We start from the raw sequence: 20436 nt of genomic DNA, 5'->3' as shown, positions 1-20436 counted from the left end.
TAATGAAGGATGGTGGTATGCTATTTGAATTATTATTCGTTCTTTTTTAATTGTTTTCATTCCTTTCAACTCATTCGGTCATACATTTCAACGTTTAATCAACTAAAATGAACGATCTTTACCGATCTAGTTCAGTAGTTCATATTAATGAATGAATCAGTTAAACGCATCCCTTGCAAGCCCGTAGCTGTAGGTGGTGTGTAGTCTAACTCTTCCAGCATGGTAGATACATCAACGCTTGGGAATATTGATAAAAATTTTAAAAATTTTTTACAAAAATAAGTGAATTTTTAAAAAATGTTCGTTTACGAAACCAATCGGAGGTCGTCATAATATTCATTTTTCAACAATTTTTACAAATTTCAATAAGTTTTCAGTCAAAATTTTCAATTCCAAAATTGTCTCAGAAGCTGTGTCGATGCGACTACCTGTATTCTTCTACCATGATTTATATTTAGCTAATTCTTTTGAGAGAGTGCAAGAACGGTTTCTCTCCTTTGTACGAATCTAGAGAAAAAAGATAACAATAAATAAACTTTGCAAAAAAAAACAACAACGTGAATAAGCGCCCAATTCATAAAATAGCTAATCGAAACAACAACAACAACAACAACAAATTAAACGTGCAAAATTTATCGCACATTTTTTCTCCAGTAAAATTAGGTAAACTCTCAACATGCAACTGTACATTTTCTCTGTGGGAATTTGTAAACTCTCAGTAACTTGCATTGCCAATTCGCTCTCTGAACGGGACCGAACAACATTTTGCAATAATTTTTATTAATTACAAATTATTGGGTTATCGTACACACTTATTGTAAACACTATTGCAAGGTAGATCTAACAGGTAACCGCATCGGCGAATTGCTACAACAAAGCAACTTTTGTGGTCCCCTCAAATGTCAAAATTGGCATCTAAGGCGAAAAACATAGATTCGCCATGACATTTAAAGGTTGCGGCAAATTTGTTTCAACCAATCAGAAACGAGGTGTTTGTTTACATTTTATTTTGTGTGCCTCTCGTCGTAAACGAACGTCGTTTTTATTGTAAAACAAATAAGAGTAAAATAGGTATTAATTGTAGTATTGCGATATTTTTTAAACCAAGAAACTTATAATGACTATATTTTACTGGTTTAAGCCGAAAGTTTTCCGGAACTGCAAATGACAAGAGTGGAATTCTTGCACTACTTCCCGTGATGTGCTTTGGGAATCTTAGATGTTGAGGTTAACTTAATTCTTAGAGTTGCACTCCATTTTAACCTCCTTCCTTCATTTTCTTTACTGGTTTCACTCTTAACTTGCTCTTAAATTATTTGAAATATTATAAAAAGGTACTTTTAGGGAAAACAACATAAACAAATTTGTTGTTGAATTCATTTAGGGCGAATTCTTCATTACAACAATTTGTTTTGACATTTAATGGTGCCGTCAGCTGCGCTGATGCGATTACCTAGTACATCTACCTTGCACTATTGCAATCAATATGCTTATTTTCCATCATACCACTTGAGTTCACCCTTTCGCTATTTGATTCATTATTCACTTAAACTATTCTAGTTCTTTTTTTCGTATCATTCACTTCATATTCATTTGTCCCCCTAGCCTTAAGGCTAGATGACTGGCTGTCCGCTTTACTTTTGCGATCTTTAAGTGTGTCTGCCGTTTATTTGGCCAAAGACCAAGGCATTACTGCTGAGATTTTGTGCTGCTTCGTTGGCTGCTTTTTATAGATTTAGACTGGACTTTCTCATGTCACACATTTATCATTGGAGAGGATGATTGCTGGCCATTGCTGTCGCTGGTGAAGTAATGTCTTTGATTGCCATTAATTCAATTATTCTCGGTTTTGCTTACTTTTCTTTTTTGCTTGTTTGCTTCGTGAAAGAGGGAAGAACATTACATTTTAATTACAAACATTTTCACATTCATTTTGTTGTTGTTCTTCTTCTTCTTATAAACAAAGCCATCTCTGTTAAATTGCAATGCTGGGTTTTCCCTTATAGATCATGAATTATAATTGGTTGGTTTGTTTTCTTGCGAGTTTTCCTCTTTTTATTTTTTGTTCCGTAATGTTTACACATGTAATTATGGTGGAAATTATGGGTTCCACAAAGGAGGTGGAAGTGTAAATTTGACCTAGCATTTGTTTTTTAAACAAATTAAGAATTTTTCCGATTTTGGCTCGGGAATACGTGGTTGGTTTGCTTCCCAACATAAAGTCAACAAAAAACGTAGCTTTTAATTAAAATAATGACAATAATGTTTCTAATTACGATATTTGTTTTAAACAAATTGTAATAATGCGGGCCTCTATGAATTGTATTTTGACTAATTTTTTTTTTAAACAGGGGAAAAATTAATTTTTGTCTTTGTGGGAGTGAGGGAGGGGTTCTTTTTATCATGAGAATCGATTTTTTTTTGTTCGAAAATTATTTATGGATTTTAAAATGTATCTCGTTCATGTTATGCCCTCAGGTTATTAGTCTCATTTTCGAAAAATACATGAATCATGTTCGGAAATAAGAAAACAATCTACATGCAATTGTACAAATTACCAACAGTAATTTGTATTCTATAATCTACAAGTTGTAATCTAAAGCAATTTTCAAATTGAAAACAAATAAAATATGTAAAGTAATCGGCATGCTCATAAATTCCATTACAAAATATATATTTGAATAGAAAAGCAATTTTTTTCAATCGTTCGGCGTGGATAACGTGTCAAATTACATCATCAAAAAATTTCCGACGAAGGCCTTGGAGTATATGACAATATTATTTAATAACTGTATAAACAACGGTTATTTTCCAAAAGCTTGGAAGATAGCAAAACTTGTTCCTATAAGAAAAAAAACTGGAGACAGTGATATTAATAACTTAAGACCGATTTCACTTCTTTCAAATCTTGGAAAATTGTTCGAAAAAATTATTAAGGAAAAAATGGATGCTGAGTTGAGTGGTCCTTATATTTCTCAATATCAATTTGGTTTTAAGAAGGGAAATTCAACAGTTCATGCTCTTCTGAAATTCCACAACGACATTATCCAGAATCTTAGGGAAAAACGATGCACTGTGGTGGTGTCACTTGACGTCGAAAAAGCCTTTGACAAAGTCTATCACAATGGTATTTTATTCAAAATGATTGAGATTGGTTTTCAACCAACAACAGTGAAACTTTTTAAAAGCTTTTTCGACGAAAGAAAATTCTTTGCTCAAATTGATAACGTCCTGTCATCCTTTTGTGATGTAACCTGCGGCGTGCCGCAAGGATCCATATTAGCACCTCATTTATATAATATATCCATATACGACTTTCCCCATGTATTTGATGGATCCAAGGGTTTACTTTATGCCGATGACTCTCTTCTCTACGCTCACGATGAGTCCCCGTCAGTTGCTCTTCAACATGTCTCGTCGCATCTTAACCGAGTGAAATTTTTTTATTCGCAATGGGGCATTAAAATTAATGCCACAAAGAGTAAAGCAATTTGCATTAGAAATGCTTCCGGAAAATGCAAATATACTGTAGTGCCGGAAAGTAAACAGTTAGAGCTGCATTTGGATGGTGATGAAATTGAGTTCACTGATAACCTTAAATACTTAGGAGTTAATTTCAACCACCTTCTAAAATTCAACAGACATGCTGATTACAATTTAGAAAGAGCGAATCGCATTAAAGGTGCATTTTCAAATTTATTTAACAACAAATTTTTATCAGTTAAAACTAAATTATTCCTCTACAAAGTTAGCATACGTCCTGTCCTTCTGTATGCCTTTACTATTTGGTTCAACATTTCTCCAACCACGATGAAAAAATTAGAAGTTTTTGAGCGGAACATTATTCGGAAATGCTTAGGTCGAAATTTTCAGTCACATACTAAGCGATATTCAAATGAATTCATTTATTATGAGAGCAAAATTACACGACTTTCAACATATGCACTTGATTTGATGAAGCGATTCGTAGAAAGACTTGTAGATTTCAATGGGTCTATTTTTCAGGAAATTTTAAACAGCGAACGTGAATTTAATTGGACGAATACGAATTATCTTTCCGCCTTAGGAATAATTCAAGGAGGGTCAAATTCATCTGGCCAAAACTTTTATTCTTACTCTACACCTGGAACACATAGGGGGTAGTTTTTTTTTTTTTTTTTTTTTATATAGTTTAAGTATTCATAATTTTAGTTTAATTGCTTTGTTTCGTTTTTTTTTTTTTTTTTTTTTCTGTAGTTGTAAGTCCTAGTTGTAAGTACACATCCAAATATAGATAAAACTCTATTCGCTACAGCAAGTGTCGGGAGCAAACACTATTTATCTTATTTATTGATTATTTGTTAAATACAATTACATATCTAAAGAATGTTTAAGCATGTAGCATACCCATTTTATATAATGATATTAGAATAATACATGATAGTTTTAAGTGTCCCTGATATTTATTGTTAATACCTTGTCTTTAATGAAATGAATGAAGTCTCAATAAATAAATAATAGCAATTTTTTTCAAAGCGAGGGATGTTCTGAAAATTTGTGGAAAGAGTATATTCAATTCTATGTTTAAAATAACTTTGAAGGTAAAGAAATATTTTTCTTACGGAAGTTTTTAAGAGACCTTTAAATCGAAGGCTTTCGTCTTTTATAGATTGAAGTGGGGTCTCCTCCATGAAAGACCCTCAAGAGGTCTAGTATTATTCGACGACTCAAAGGCTATTCATGAATAGAGGAACTTCATGAAGCTATCTATGGATTGAAGTCAATCAAGAGAACATGAACAGAAGCCCTTGGAGCTGTTTTCTGTAGAAGGATGATCTTTAATAGGTCTTCCGTAGCAGAAAGACACCAAGAGGCCTTCAATAGATAGAAACTCTGCTACAACGCCATTAAGTAATTTTCTAGACTTTCAATAGTTCTTTAATTGATTTTCTAGATTTTTAAGAGGTCTTTTCTCGTTAAAATACTTCTTCTATGGCAAAAACCCCTTTAATAGGCTTCCAAAAGACTTCCTTGAATGTTTTGTGTACAGCCAGAGCCCCTTAAAAATTTAAATTGGTTTTTGGAAGATCTTCTATAATAAGAAGACCTTTAAAGGTTTTCTATGGATACAAGACCTTCTATGGGTAAAAACCCCTCAGAGGCCTTTAATACAGGGTGAGATAAAGAAACTGCAACAAAGTCAAACGCCATAATTTTTACATTTTTTTTTTAATTTTTTTGAATGAAAGCAAAACAAATGTCGAAAATAGCATCAAATTTTAGAATATGTTTAGAATTTAGAATTTAGAATATGTTTATTGGTCACCTTTGGCACGAATTATGGCCTTCAAACGACCAATGAAACCGTCACATGCTGCCCGAATGTTGCTCTGCGGTATTTTGGCCCATTTCCGGCGAAGCGCTTGCTTGAGGTCATCGACACTTTGGTATTTTTTAGTGCCAAGAGACCTTTTTGAAAATTAAAATAGTTTTTTTTTTGTGGAGATCTTCTATGATATGAGAACCTTCTATGGGTAGAAAACCCTCAAGAAGCTCTTAATGTGTGTAATATGCGTAGAAGATCTTTAAGAAGTCTCCTTCAAAAATTCGTCTATGGAGAGAAAATCTTCAAAGGGGTTTCTAAAAAAGAATTCGGCAAAAAAATCCTTTTGGAACTATTCTATGAATAAAATACCTCCAATAAGTCTTCGAATGTTAAATGACCTTCCCACGATATATTTAATGTCTAGAATACCTTTCAAGAAGTGATCTGTGGATAAAAGATCCCCCGGTGGCTGTCCATTATTAGAAGGCCTTCAATAGCTGTAATGTGTACAGAAGACCTTCAAAAGCTCATCTATAGGCTCAGACTTTCTGTTTTTTTATGATAGAATATCTTTAAGAGGTCTTTTGTGGATAATATGTATATATGACAGGGTTTTTTTCTGGGTAGAAGATTTTTAGGTGTTTTATATGCAAGACACTCAAGAGAACTTTTAAGGACGAATGGTCTTGAATTTCTTCTATGGATGAGTCTATTAATTATATCGTGCGACACAAACAATAATTATAGGAAAACTCCAGTAAATTAGAAAAGTAGACCTAAAAATATCAGAATATGGAGTACCGGCTTCTTAAAAGTTTAAATTGGAAGGTGGCTGAAACAGGACTAGCAATTTTCCCCCTTTTTCTGTGTTTAAAAATATTTATGTTAATATTCCTTGGACTCCATCGATTATAAATATATAGTGTCTTCGGCTACATTCCTAGTAAAAATCCGGTGATTTCTTTAAATCAAATAAACACTCAGGTTTCAAAACTTACTTAACACCATATCACAGATTTGTTCACTTTCACTGGGGAGCAACACTTGCGCGCGAGTAGAATTGCTCAAAGAGTGGGCGTATTTTACGGAGTCTACTCTTCTCTCTTTTGTTATGTGCGGGAGAACTCCCGAGTCTCTTCAGTTTGAAAAATTAGAGTGGGAGCAGAAGCGCCCAAAATAGAGCAAGAGTTTGTCCTAAGAGTGTAAATGAGTGAAAAATAATTTGTTTTCTGATTTCTGTGTGTAATATAAAATATATGCTGTTGGAGAGCGTGGGGGAGAGAGGGGGATTGATTGTGTACAGAAAAAAATACACATACATATATAGAAATAGAAATAAAAGAACTTTATGGCAAAAACTAAAAGATTGATCTGCAGAAGTATAAACTGATCGAATTTAAACGATTTTTGCTCCCACTCAAAAATTATTTATCTGCTCCCAGGAAAGACCTCTCTCGAATTCGAGTTGGCCTCACTCATTCTATGAATTCGAGCGAGTTTTTCAGATCGTTAAAAACAAAAAAAAAATACATGTTTTAGGGTTAGAATCGCACTCCATCTGAGTTTATGAAAAATCCTTCCATAAAACATCATTTTAGGGGAGTGACACCAAAGACAAAAATATTCTACATAAAATTACAATATAATGCTAGGAACACAATTGGAGCGAACGATGAATTTCGCCCTACGCGGCGACAAAATGAGCCGCGAAAATTCGTCGTATGGAACACAATACTGACGAAATTATAAAACAGCTGATGAAGTTGTTTACTTTTTGCTCATTTGTTGACTACAATGAAAATTATACAAGAACTCATAATTCTTTATAATTTCAGTTATGTCCATCTTCTCTATTATAAATTCACTGATATCCATCTTCACTCAGGCGCAAGTGCACAAATAAATAAACAAATTATTTATGTTTTTTTATACGAATAACAGATAGTAGAGTGACCATAACAAATTTTTAAGTATAAAGTAACTTTATTTACTAAAACACATAAAATTCGTACAAGTATGGCCACCTTGTACTGTTTTGTCGCCGTTCGCCGGCGTATGAAATAGAAATAAAGCTAATTGAGTTCGCGGCGACCGACGAAATTTTCGCCGGCGCCGTGATTGTGTGCACTTCCATATACACATATGGTTTTTATTTTTGACGACGAACATACGCCGCGAAAAAATTCGTCGTTCGCTCCAATTGTGTTCCTAGCATAAGTCGAAAAAGATACAAAATCTATATTGATATTATATAAAAGCAAAATATCTTTATCAAATTTATCGATAAAAACACACAAAAAAATATTTCCTAATTTATTATAGATAAAACTTTTCAATCTTTTCAATTCAATAAAAAAATATAATTTCTAGAACAACTCTCATTTTTTATTTTCAATTCTCCTTTGTAAACCTCACTGCCAAAGTACTGGCATTACTAGTAAATCAAACAGTCATAATTAATACCGGCAAGACAGACTATCAATTTTGTAATTTCCATGCAAAAAAAACGTGACTCACTTATGGCTGCAAAGCTCGTCGTAAGCAAAAACAGATATAAACGACAACTTGTTTCAATTTATTAAAAACAAAAAAAAATATACTTAATTGACTGTGGAGCAAAAATGTATAACCCCCACCCAAGATAACCCTCTCTGGCTGAGGCCTCTCTCTCTCTTGGCTTTACCTTCATTAAAAACATTGATTCATTCATTTATTTATTTATCTGCTTTTTTTACTTAGTATGAACATAAAATTTAATTTTTTTGTATTTTTTCTCTTCTCTCTTTTTTTCTTCCTCCAATTTCCCAACCATGGCTTGGTGTGTGTTTTTATCAATGGAATGGCATGGTATGAACAGCGGAAAGCGACCTTTTAACATTCGCACAACGTAAACAACACTACGAAAGTGACAAGTCATATCGCAAGGAACTCTTTACCAGCGACACTCGACCGCACAGTGTACGTGTCCTGTATGATGAGGCCGGCAAAATCACACCACCTCCCACACCGGCCACCGGCCTGTCGGCAGCATCGACGGCCGTTGGTTCACCCACAACGGCGGCATTTGATATTTTAACTGCCGATGGCAATGAGGCGACACTACTGCTGGCCGACGGAGGAGCATTGGCGACGAATGGTGTTGGTGGTGCAAATCTCATGACTGCTGGCAGTGATGATGATTTGTTGTGTCCGTTTGGTAATTCCAATCGTAAGATGCGTAAACGTATTGATGCTGAAATTGAAATAAGATTGGTAAGTTGGAAAAAAATAAAAATTAAAAACATTTATGGGAAACATTTTTGAAATAATGTCCAAAGCATAAAACGTGTTGGTGGCGTTAGGATAACGGAATTTTTTCGAGTTTATGTGTGCGATGTGTACAATGATATAGACTCCTTTTTGGTGCCAGGAAAAAGAAAAACTGGTGGTTAACGGTCTATGCATGAATGGTTTCAATGGCCTGTTTGCCACCAGACGGAAAATGATTTTTATGTTAACAAGTCTTTTTTCGACTTTGGTTAACAACTACACCTATAAAAATATCACTGAGAAAGAATAATAATTTAATTACTTTAAAATATGTTTATACCCTCGGTTATATGGCTAGAGAGGCCAAAACGTGCCTCATCGAAATAAAGATTTTAAAATATAGGTCTCTTTGGAACAAATCCGTTCAGAACATTTGAAGTCGATCTCGCGATGCCCGTCCGTCCGTCTGTCTGGCTGGAGCGCACGATATTATCCAATTTTGTCCGAAGTTAGTAGATCGTAATATTATTATCATCAAACTAAGATCGTGTTCGGAGATGGGCAATAGCGGTCCACTCCTTCTTGTACCTCCCCCACAAAAGGTCGAAATATTGTATCCGATTTGGTCCTAACTTTATACATCGTAATATTATTATCAAACTAAGATCGTGTTCGGAGATGGGAAATATAGATCCACTCCTTCTTGTACCTCCCCCACAAAAGTTGGAAATTTTCAAAGAAATTAATTTACCTCGTAGAAAGAGAAAGGATAATAAGAATTTGTGCAAACTTTGCAAATCCTATGATTTGCATCAGTGCTGGATTAGGTGGGAAAATGAACAATATCGGGACACTCCATCAAGTACCGCCCACACTATAGGTCAAAATTTGGGATAATTATAGCTCTTATAAAATGTGAAGTAAGAGACCTATTGTCTTCAAATTACACACATCACAATATTTTTATTAAACCAAGGTCTGGTGTGAAGATGGAATATATCGGTCCACTCCTTCCGGTACCTTCCCCACAAAGGGTCAAGGTTTTAAATAACCATGAAGCTCACAAAACGCGAAATTAACATCCGATTTCATTCAGTTTCGGCACATCTCAATATTTCAATCAGCACAAGATTTGTTGTAAATATGGAAGAGATCGAACCATTCCTTCTGGTACCTCCCCCACAAAGGGTCAAAGTTTTGAATAAACAAAACAATTATAAAATTCGAAATAAGCATCCGGTTCTCTTCACATTTCACACATCTTATTATTTCTACTGACAAAAGATCTGCTATGAAAATGGGATATATCGGTTCATTCCTTCTCGTACCTCCCCCACAAAGGGTCAAAATTTTGAATAGCCATGAAGTTCATAAAACGCGTAATTAACATCCGATTCCATTTAGGTTTGGCACATCACAATATTTTTATCAGTATAAAATCTGTTATAAAGATGGTAGAGATCGAACAAATTCCTTCTGGTACTTCCCCCAGAAAGGGTCAAAGTTTTGAATAAACCAAACAATTATAAAATCCGAAATAAGCATCCGCTTCTCTTCACATTTCACACATCCCATTATTTATACTAACACAAGATCTGTTGTGAACATGGGATATATCGGTCCACTCCTTCTGGTGCCGCCCCCACAAAGGGTCAACATTTTGAATAGCCATGAAGCTCATAAAACGCGAAATTCACATCCAATTCCTTTCAGGCTTGGGACTTCTCAATATTCCTATCAGTACAAGATCTGTTATAAAGATGGTAGAGATCGGACTATATCTTCTGGTACCTCCCCCACAAAGGTTCAAAGTTTTGAATAAACAAAACGATTATAAAATCCGAAATAAGCATCCGGTTCTCTTAATATTACACACTTCTCATTATTTCTACCAACACAAGATCTACTATGAAGATGGGATATATCGGTCCACTCCTTCTGGTACATCAATATTTTGAATATCCATGATTGGACAATATTGGCCCATATTTATACTTTTTAACTTGTTGTGCCCTAAATGGCTAATATCAGCCCAAATGGACTGAATTTTGGCAATTCCGACTGAATTCATCCTAAAAACAAGTACTTCAAATTTGGTGAAAATCGCTTCAGATATAGCTATAGCTCCCATATATATGTTTCATCCGATTTGGTGTTAAAGTACCTCAAATGCGTAATATGTACTCCACAACCATGATATTTGATACCGGACATCATATACTGCTCGAAAATGCCCTACCAGATTTTATCGAGATCGGCGCCACCCGACTTTCGACCTTTAGAACCGTTACTGGTTTTCATTTCTTTTAATGCCAAGTCGAAGGCCAAGTCTCTCACAAATTATGTTTCTCTGATCAAAATATTATTTCTCAGTGTAATGGCCCGAAATTTAAACAACATTCTGAAAGTATGTCTCCTTGTCAATTCGTTTTCGCAACATATTTAGCATTCTCTCTTACTTATGACTCAATTTAAAAGAAGTATTACATATTTTCTCTCAGTGTATTGGTCCCACCAAAAAGACCTCTACACCTCTTTTGGCCAATGTCTCTCTGTATTCATACATATATCTAAGAGGGTGCCAATTCGGCATGTTTTGCCTGTCTCCTCGGCTGGGTGTTGTAATCATGCAAACTTTGTGGCACTTCAGTGTCTCTATCTCTCTGCGGTCATTTATACACAAGTGTGTCAGTGTAAATGCACGCTTTTTTAACCGTCTCGATTGAAAAACAGGTATCTCGACCATAAGCAAGCAAAATTACTTTTTTGAGGGGGGGCTGGACTTTAATTGCCAAAGGAAATTATTTTTCGTTATTTTGGTTGATTTTGTTTGTCTGTTGGCGGAACTTCAAACGTCATGCCAGTGGCCAGGCAGGGGGTATTTATTTGATTTGACCGGCAAATACACCAAAACTTATCCACATCAAGTGATTCTCGCATGGCGGAGTTCCGCTGGCTGCAAAACAGATTAAAAAGGACATGGTGTGAATAAGGACTCCACATAAGCTCCGCAGCAAATTTGTACCTACAAAAAATTTAATGAGAAATATTATTGCCAATTAAGAATGAAATTAATTTTTCTGTCCAATTAAATGTTGGTTTATTTTATTTTTTCGACTCTGTAACGTTGTAACCATAAAAACAGAATTCTGAAAACAGTTTCAAACAGTCATAGTTTCTTAAATATTTACCTCACCTATTAACCCGAGGCAAGTCCTTTAAATCGAAACACAATTACATACATAGTCTACACAAAAAATGAACTCTCACTCTATCCAACAAAGTGCATTTCAACTGTTTCACTCTCTTTCTCCACCATAAGTACTCCGATGATGATTGTATACACTTTCCATAGTCTTTTAGCTCCATCACTTGGTCTTTTTTTGTTTTCTAAGAACAAAAAAACAAAAAAAAACAACAACTTTCTAGCCAGGAAGAACGTTAGAGAACGAACTAAAAATCCCATTTACCACCTCAAGTGTCAGCCATTAGGTATGCAACAGTTTTTGTTTTTAATGGAACCCAATGATACACACTTTTACAAAAACACTCACAAATACCATCAGAGAAACTGAAAGGTGGCAAGAAAGGCGGAGAGGAGGGGACACAATGTAGGTGTGTGTGTGTGTGTGTGTGTGTGTAAAAAAGTAATACTCTTACCTAAGATTACAACAGAGTAATAACTTCCACTTAAGCGTATACTTTAAATGTTACATCCCCCAAAAGTATGCTTTAAGTTTTTGAAAGTGTTTTATAAGTTTCTTATCATTTCATTTCCAAGCTGTTCCACAAAAAATTGTGTGGTAATTATATGTTTGTAAATGAAAATAAATTTTCATTTTGAGGCAAATATTTGCTGTAATGGTGTAATTTGGCATTTATGGAAGATCCAAATGAGTAGAGAATCAGAAGAAATAAAAAGAGATTTTTTACATATATGGACCCAGGGGAGATAACTTATCAATAGAAGACTTGGAAGAGTTCGTTTCTATATAGAGGTTATAGAGTTTCGTAAAGGACTTCCTAAAGGGTGAATTCTATATACAAGATACCCAAATTTATTCGAATTTACTCGCTAGTCTCCCGAGCAGGAATGCTCGAACGAGTTTTAAAAGAAATTAACTCTCCATTCATTGTTTTATATGTACGGACTGGCAAAATGAGTACGAAGAAACCCACAAGAAAACTCGGCAGGTGTAGAATCAGTTCGATTTCCAGCGAATTATACTCCCACTCAAATACGAGCAAAACATACTCGCACTTATTCGAGCAGCGTAGGAAAAAAGAGTTTACTCCATTTCTATTTTTGTTACTCGCAGGAGTACTCCCGCTCGCATTCTGTGTTCTATCCATGGTAGGCCTTTTCCGTATTCCGTGAATGACTTTTATATAAATAAAATCTGCATGTTTTCAAAATATTAATACCTCTTCTATAGAGACTGATTTTAGATCCTCTCTCTTTAGAATATTTGTTTTAGTTTTTCTTAAAAAAAAAAAAAACAACTTTAAGAGGACTTATAGAAAACCATTATTAGAAGACACCTACAGATATTCCGCAAATATATGACATTCTGGCGGTCCTCTGCTCCTAGAAAGCTTTTATGAAGACTTTTGAGTAGGGAAGACTTCGAGTAGGTCTTCTGTTTTTGACATCGGTCAGAGATTTTTTTATCCATAAAACATCTACAAAGGATCTCTAGAGGGTCCAACGGGCCTTCTTTATAAAATATCAGTCTTCAGTTTTTGTAAGACATTTTGGAGGAGTTGATGACCTATTGAAGGATTTCCTTTTACAAAATAGGGCTCCTTATCTATGGAAGTCGTCAAAGTGGTCCTCTACAGAAAAATTCTAAGTGATAGTTTGTTTCTGTAAGACGTTTGGCAGGTCTTGTGTCTTTAAAAAGCGTTTACAGAAGTGGCTTGGAGAAGAAACATTTTCAAGAGGTTCTTCTTAATAGAGGTCTTCTTTCTATAAAAAAAACATTTAAGAAATCTTCTGTCAATGGTAGACCTATTGGAATGCTTTTGTGTACAGAAACTCTAACTCTGGAGGTTTGTAAAAAATTCCGATTAAAGAAGATTTTTAAAAACTCTTCCTTCTACAGAAAACCGCTATGAGGCTTTCCATTATAGGAAATACCTACTAAGATCTTTGCCTATCAAAGAACTATAGACGGCCTTCAGTCTGTAGAAGACAACCATCCTTTTGACTATAGAGAACCACCAGGGCACGTTCTACAGAAAACCTTGCCAGCGTCTTCGTTCTATGGAAGACCTTTATGATATATTTTCTAGAAGACTCCTAGAAGGCTTTAACATCATCAAGGTAGGTTTCATTCTGAAGAAAAACTCTAGGATGACCTCTATAATATATTCAGCGTATAGAAGACTTATAGAAGAAGTCTTGTTCACGCCTTGAAGGACATTTATTTAAAAAAATAAAGCTTCTACAGTTACAAAAAAACTCACTACACAAAACTCCAAATCCTCTAACCAGTGCTTCTTTTTTTAGAACAGGATGAGTGAAATTTAAAGAGAATCGGATTCTTATTGCGCTTTTGGCCTTTGTGGGGGAAGTGGGCCGATATGTACCACCTTTAGAGCAGATCTTGTGTTATTAGGAATAATGGAATATTTGAAGTTTTGATTGAATCAGATCTTATTTCGCATTTTTGAGAGATATTATAATTCGAAATGTTGAGCCGTTGAGGTATGAGGGAGGTACCAGAAGGAGTGGACCGATAGCCCTTTTGTCTCAGACTAAGACCATGTGGTCGAGCACCGAGATCTTCTGCCTACTACAAAATAGTTTAAAGTTACTCTTTCAACTACCAAAAAACCACTGCATAGTTTTAGGCTGTCATTATTTTACAAAAAAACAGCTGCTTTTGGCAGCTAAATATTTGAAGCAATTTAATTCATAACCAAAAAAACTTTTTCCCAAAGCATTGTCCAACTGCAACCTAGCCAAGGTTGTGCGCCATTCCAGTTTCTAATGAAATATATGATAGATGGGCGTTGGTGTAAAACAAAGCAAAAAACGCAATGGTAGCAAAAACTAGATGTCGCCTGATCATGGCAGAATTCAGGCAAACCATCCATATGCAGGTTAAGTTGCAACAACTTGGTTGTATGCGAAACTATGCTTGCAGCCAAAATGCCAACAACGACAACAAATTATGACTAGATACATTTGCGTTTTGGCCTAGGTTTAGTTCATTGAGGCTATACAATGCGTTGTCTGGCAATGCTGCATTGGATGGAGTTCGGCATGGCGTAGTTGCTGCATATGCCAAGCATACATTGAGGACCACACAGTAATTCTATGAAAGTTAAGGCAGGTCTAAAAACTCCATGTAATTGTGAGTAAACAGAAAAAAACATAGGGTTATGAAATATGTACCAAATTTACTACATTCCATTGAATGTTTGGTTTACTCGGAAACCTTTGCCGCGGAACCCAATAGGATTCCTAAAAATGTATTCCTGTATACACATGTACTTGTTGTAAGTTTTCATATTTATGATTCTCAAGATTAGTAAAGCAAATGTGGCTCGTTTATGTTATGCCATCGTGGCATCATCGTAGATAGCCAAAAGCAAAAATAGCTGCAGCAGCAGCAGCATCATCATCAAGAGTAACATCATCCCAAACACATATACACATACTCCATATCCATAATTTGTTCACAACTGCCTTCTCATTTTTTCCGTATTTTCTTTACTTTGTAAGAACTACTATGCTGTTTGCTCTATTCCCGACTATCATATCGCCACAGCAATGGCCAGGGAGCAACTACGCGCCACGTACACATCTCTGTGTGGATACTTGACCGTTTGCCTACACTACCTTTGGGTGGGACAAACTAATGGCATAAATTAAAATCGGCCTGAACAAGTATTCCGTATTTATTTATTATTTTGTATTGCTTTGCTGACATTGTTGTTAGGCAAGAAGGTCTTGTGTGCCGCTCCAATTAAGCGTAACTCAAGATGCCTCTGCGTTTGTAACAACATAATTTCTCATCTTGAAAATTTAAATTCAAGTAGTTATGCATATTAAAATGTTAATTATTAAACATTTAAGAGACGTTAAGTTGGGGAAACTATTGCAACATAAAGCATATGTTGAAGGGTGATATAATTTTATAAAGTAGGGTATAGTTTTAGGGGGTTAGGGAAGCAGGAATTCAGGTTAAATTAAAATTTAACATCCGATTTATGCTAAGGAACTATGAATCTTGACTGTTCTGACCCGGATTTACTAAAAAATAATATTTTTGAGATTAAATGTCTCATTTAATTTCTGCGTAATAATGGGTAATTAAATAATTAAATAACAAAAAAATCGTTTATATTATTACAAATCATAAGTTGAAATAGAATAATGTGATCAAATAAGGTATACTTTTAGGGGGGGTAGTAGTAATTCATATGATATTAAATAATGTGCAGGGTGAGATAAAAAAAACTGCAACCAATTTCAGACTGTTGTCATTTCTAAGCCACCCGTCCGACAGCTGTTAAAATTATTCCAGTGACAGCTCATTATATTGTTTACAAGCGAAAAAAAAACATTTTGGTGAGAATATTCCAGAAAAAAAGTTATTCGGAATTCAAGCGTGATAGTGTGATTTCTTTATAATTGGCTGCAAAAACCACAAGTGGCTATCGTTAGAGCACTCCAGCATTTAAATGTGAATAAATCTTTTGTGTCTCGTACCATCGCTCGTTACCGTGATACTGGTAGCGTAGCCCGACGTCAAGGAAGTGGACGGAAGAAAACAGCAACATCATCACATATGATTCGAAAAATAAAGAAGCGACTTGATCGAAATCCGCGTCGCAGTGGCCGAAAAAATGGCTCGTGAGCTGAACATTTCGCAATATTCCATTCGGCAAATATGAGCTCCGAGTAAAGCCATTGAAACTCCAAAAAGTGCAAGATCTTATACAGCAACAGAAAGAAAATAGACCCGGAAGAGCTAAAGAGTTGCATCGCTTGGCCGAAAGCGGCGAACTGCCGAATTTCGTTTTCTCCCATGAGAAAACATTCGTTGTCCAGCAGTTTGTAAACAAACAAAATGATCGTGTTTACTTGCCAAAGAGGTCAGCTGAAAATGTGCACCTTCGGTTGGCCACCAGAACCCAACTGCCGGCCATGGTGATGGTATGGGCCGCCATAACAGCCGATGGTCGCTCTCTGGTAGTATTAATCGACCGCGGCATCAGAATAAATGCCGAATATTTTCGCGATAATATTCTTGGCATTCCAACAGGACTCAACACCATCGCACTCAGCACACGCCACCCAAGAATGGTTACAAACTGAGGTTCCTCGCTTCATTTCCAGCGCACAATGTCCAGCAAAATCTAAGGGATATCAATCCATTGGACTATTGTGTCTGGATAATTTTGGAAAGCAAGGTTGGCACTAAAAAATACCAAAGTGTCGATCACCTCAAGCAAACACTTCGCCGGGAATGGGCCGAGATACCGCAGAATAACATTTGGGCAGCGTATGACAGTTTCATTGGCCGTTTGAAGGCCATAATTCGTGCCAAAGGTGACCAATTCGAACAAATCTAAACTTATTCTAAAATTTGATGGTATTTCCGACATTTGTTGCTTTCATTCAATAAAACTTAAAAAAATGTCAAAATTATGGCGTTGGACTTCGTTGTAGTTTTTTTTATCTCAACCTGTACTTTGCATCTTATGGGAGATATAATAATTCAAAATTTTGACCCGTTGTGTGTTAGGTACTAGAAGGTGTGGTCCGATATATTTCATCTTTACACCAGATCTTGTGTTAATAAAAATATTTGGAGATGTGAAATTGGAGGAGCATTAGCTAATTATTTCCCATTTCATGAGATATAGAATTAATAAAAATTTTGTCCCGTTGCATGGGAGGTACCTTAGGAAGTGAACCTATATATTTTACCTCCATACCAGATATAATGTTGGTAAATAGATTAGGATGTGGGAAACATGAAAACAAACGGCCCATCATTTCCGACCTTATAAGAGTTAAAATTATTCAACATTTTGAACCTTTGTGGGGCAGGTACTTCATGGAGTGTGCCGATATTGCCCATTTTCTCATATAAACTATCTTATATCACATTTTATAATTATTTAAAATTTTGACCCTTTGTGGGGAGGTACTTCATGGAGTGGACCGCACCTGACCTAGCACTGATGCAAGTATAAGCAAAATCGGATTATCGTTTCTCCTTCTGAACAATAAAATATTTTTTTGACAATGTCGACCTTTTGTGGTGGAGGTAACAGCAGTAGTGGACCGATATTACTCATCTCCGAACTCGGTCTAAAGTTTGGAGTTTGGACTCGGATACTCCCTTGGAGAGTTATCGTGCGCATCAGCCTGCCAGACAGACGGATGTCCTGAAACGAATTTGATCCAAAAAGACCTAGGATCTAAACATGCTATTTCGATGAGGCGTATATATTAAATAAAAAATGCCCGACCACAGCACTTCTCATAATTTACTAAGAATTAAGTTAGTTAAATTGTTATTTGATTCATGTTATAATTTATATTTTTTATTTCAAAACTTTTTTTTCCAAAATTAATACTAAAATTATTATTATTTTGGAATTTGAGATGTCGGTACTATATAAATCTATAAATCGCCAACGTTTTACTTTTAGCTGGCCAAGGGAGCCAATGTTTGATTTATGATACTTTACCTACATTTTCTTCCCTTTTGCGGAACTTTTGATTTCTGTCTGGGTTTCATTTCAAAGGAAATGTTTATGCAACATTTATACGATTTTGAAATAATGGAGTTTAGAGTGCGTTACACACTTTCTCATCAAGTGCCAGCCTATAAGTATGCAACACTTTCTTGCACTTTTAAAATGTCTTCCATAGAAATCTATGTAAAGGATAACAAAGAAAACGATGGACCACTTTGATAAATATATGTCAAATTGAAGAAAAGAAATGAAATACTTTTATATTTTTTCCATGCAGACTAAACATAACTCAAGCGTTGCTTGTGTTATACAAAGAATAATACATACTCTTAGGAGGCATATTTTTTATATTACAAGAGAAATTTAAAAATTTAAATAATATTGCAAAACTTAATTTCTTAAATTTAAAAAAAAAATAGATTTCTCCCTCTAAACAAATAATGCATTTTTTTATAAGACATGCTGCATACTTTCAGGAGTCCAATAATAAAAATCAAAATATTTGTTTTCCTATCTTATATTTATGTTAATTCTCAATAGAGCCACATCCCATCCAAGTAAAATTTAAAATAAACATCTCAATTTTCAATCTCAACTCCTTTCCACACCCAGTCTCCTGCCTTTAAATTGCTTCATTTGCTCCATTTGCTTTTGTTAAAATAAAGTAAACATCATTTAATTTTATTTTATTTATACACATACATTTTTCGATAACAAAGGATAGTCGTCATTAAAACTAAATGCCATAATTAAAACATAGAATTTATACACTATAATGTCAATAATGAAGTAAAGCTTCTTAACAGCGCCTCCAAATGGAGCTGATGTGTGCCAGACAAGTTTGTCTGCCACAAAAATAAAAGCTGCTTTGCCAGAGTCTTTCGCCGGTTTACCCAGAAACCAACCAACAACACAGCATTGACATTCAATAAAATTCTTGCCATACAGTTAACAGTTATTGACTTTAACAAGAAATTGTCGTCTATTGTCGCCATTGTCGGGTGGTGGGTATCTTCATTGTCATCTCTTCTCTCCCCCCCCCCCCCCCCCCCTTTGCTCCACAAAAAAGCAAATTGTGTGTGTGGAGCTATGTGAAATAGTAAAAAATGAGAAAAAAAACCTTGCAACATCTTTTTAACACACCAGTTGTACGGATCCTGTTTTGTATGGCCCAACAACGAATGGCAAGATGCTACATATTTTCCCATTTGCTTTAATAGTGATATCCGTAAATCGATTTTTTTTCCTTGCAGTTTAGGAATGTTGTTTGCTTGTTGTCCATTTTTTTTTGGCTTGGCTCCTTTTAAAGAGTTTTTTTTTAGAAACTGCTTCGTAGCTGGTGTTTGCTATATTTGGAGAACCATAACATATCTTATGTGTGACTGGTGCAATATTTTCTTTGCCATTCTTGAGAATACGAACAACAAACTGAGATATAAACGGTGTTGGCTTTGAAGTGTTTTCAGTGTAGAGAGTGGATTTGAATTGAAATGGAGAATACGGGAAAGAAAATTTTGAAGCACTATTTTGTGAAGTTTCGAGTTTAAAGGACCCCAACAGCAGGCTTTTATATTTCAGAAGATGGAAGTACCTAAAAGTAGGCTATACATTTTTAAAATTTGAAATGAGAAAATATTTTCCTAATTCCAGTTTTTCTAATTTTTGTTCGCCCCTCGGCAGGGATAAAACCTCTCTGTTTGCATTTCTAAAAAACATCCCTGGTAACCTCCTCTAGGAATTTTTAGCGAACGGGCTAGATCGTTGGTCTCAATAAGTAATTTTTTTCGCAGAATTAGAACGTCGTAGCATGAATGTTCTCCTAGGCACTCACAAGATTTTCTTTAAATTTAAAAGTAACGTTATGTCATATAAAGTATACAGGGTGAGATAAAAAAACTGCAACAAAGTCAAACGCCATAAATTTTACATTTTTTTTTTAATTTTATTAAATGAAAGGAAAACAAGTGTCGGAAATATCAAATTTTAGAATAAGTTTAGATTTGTTCGAATTGGCCACATTTGGCATGAATTATGGCCTTCAAATGGCCTATGAAACCGTCACACGCTGCCCGAATGTTGCTCTGCGGTATTTTGGCCCATTCCCGGCGATGCGCTTGAGGTGATCAAAACTTTGGTATTTTTTAGTGTCAACCTTG

General features: G+C 35.2%; 1 protein-coding gene across 1 annotated transcript in view; it reads left to right on the top strand.

Moving 5' to 3' along the window:
* The window catches only part of LOC101901532 (serine-rich adhesin for platelets), a 238540-nt gene that overhangs the window by 164771 nt on the left and 53333 nt on the right, over nucleotides 1-20436 (top strand). Inside the window, exon 2 of the mRNA XM_059126713.1 lies at nucleotides 8163-8557. Coding sequence (XP_058982696.1) covers nucleotides 8163-8557 — 395 coding nt within the window. The remainder of the gene's footprint in view (nucleotides 1-8162; nucleotides 8558-20436) is intronic.

The sequence above is a fragment of the Musca domestica genome, unplaced genomic scaffold (genome assembly GCF_030504385.1).
Source record: "Musca domestica strain aabys unplaced genomic scaffold, Musca_domestica.polishedcontigs.V.1.1 4, whole genome shotgun sequence".
NCBI classification, from domain to species: domain Eukaryota; kingdom Metazoa; phylum Arthropoda; class Insecta; order Diptera; family Muscidae; genus Musca; species Musca domestica.
Note: the sequence above shows the minus strand (reverse complement) of the source record. Positions and strands in the feature narration are given on the sequence as shown.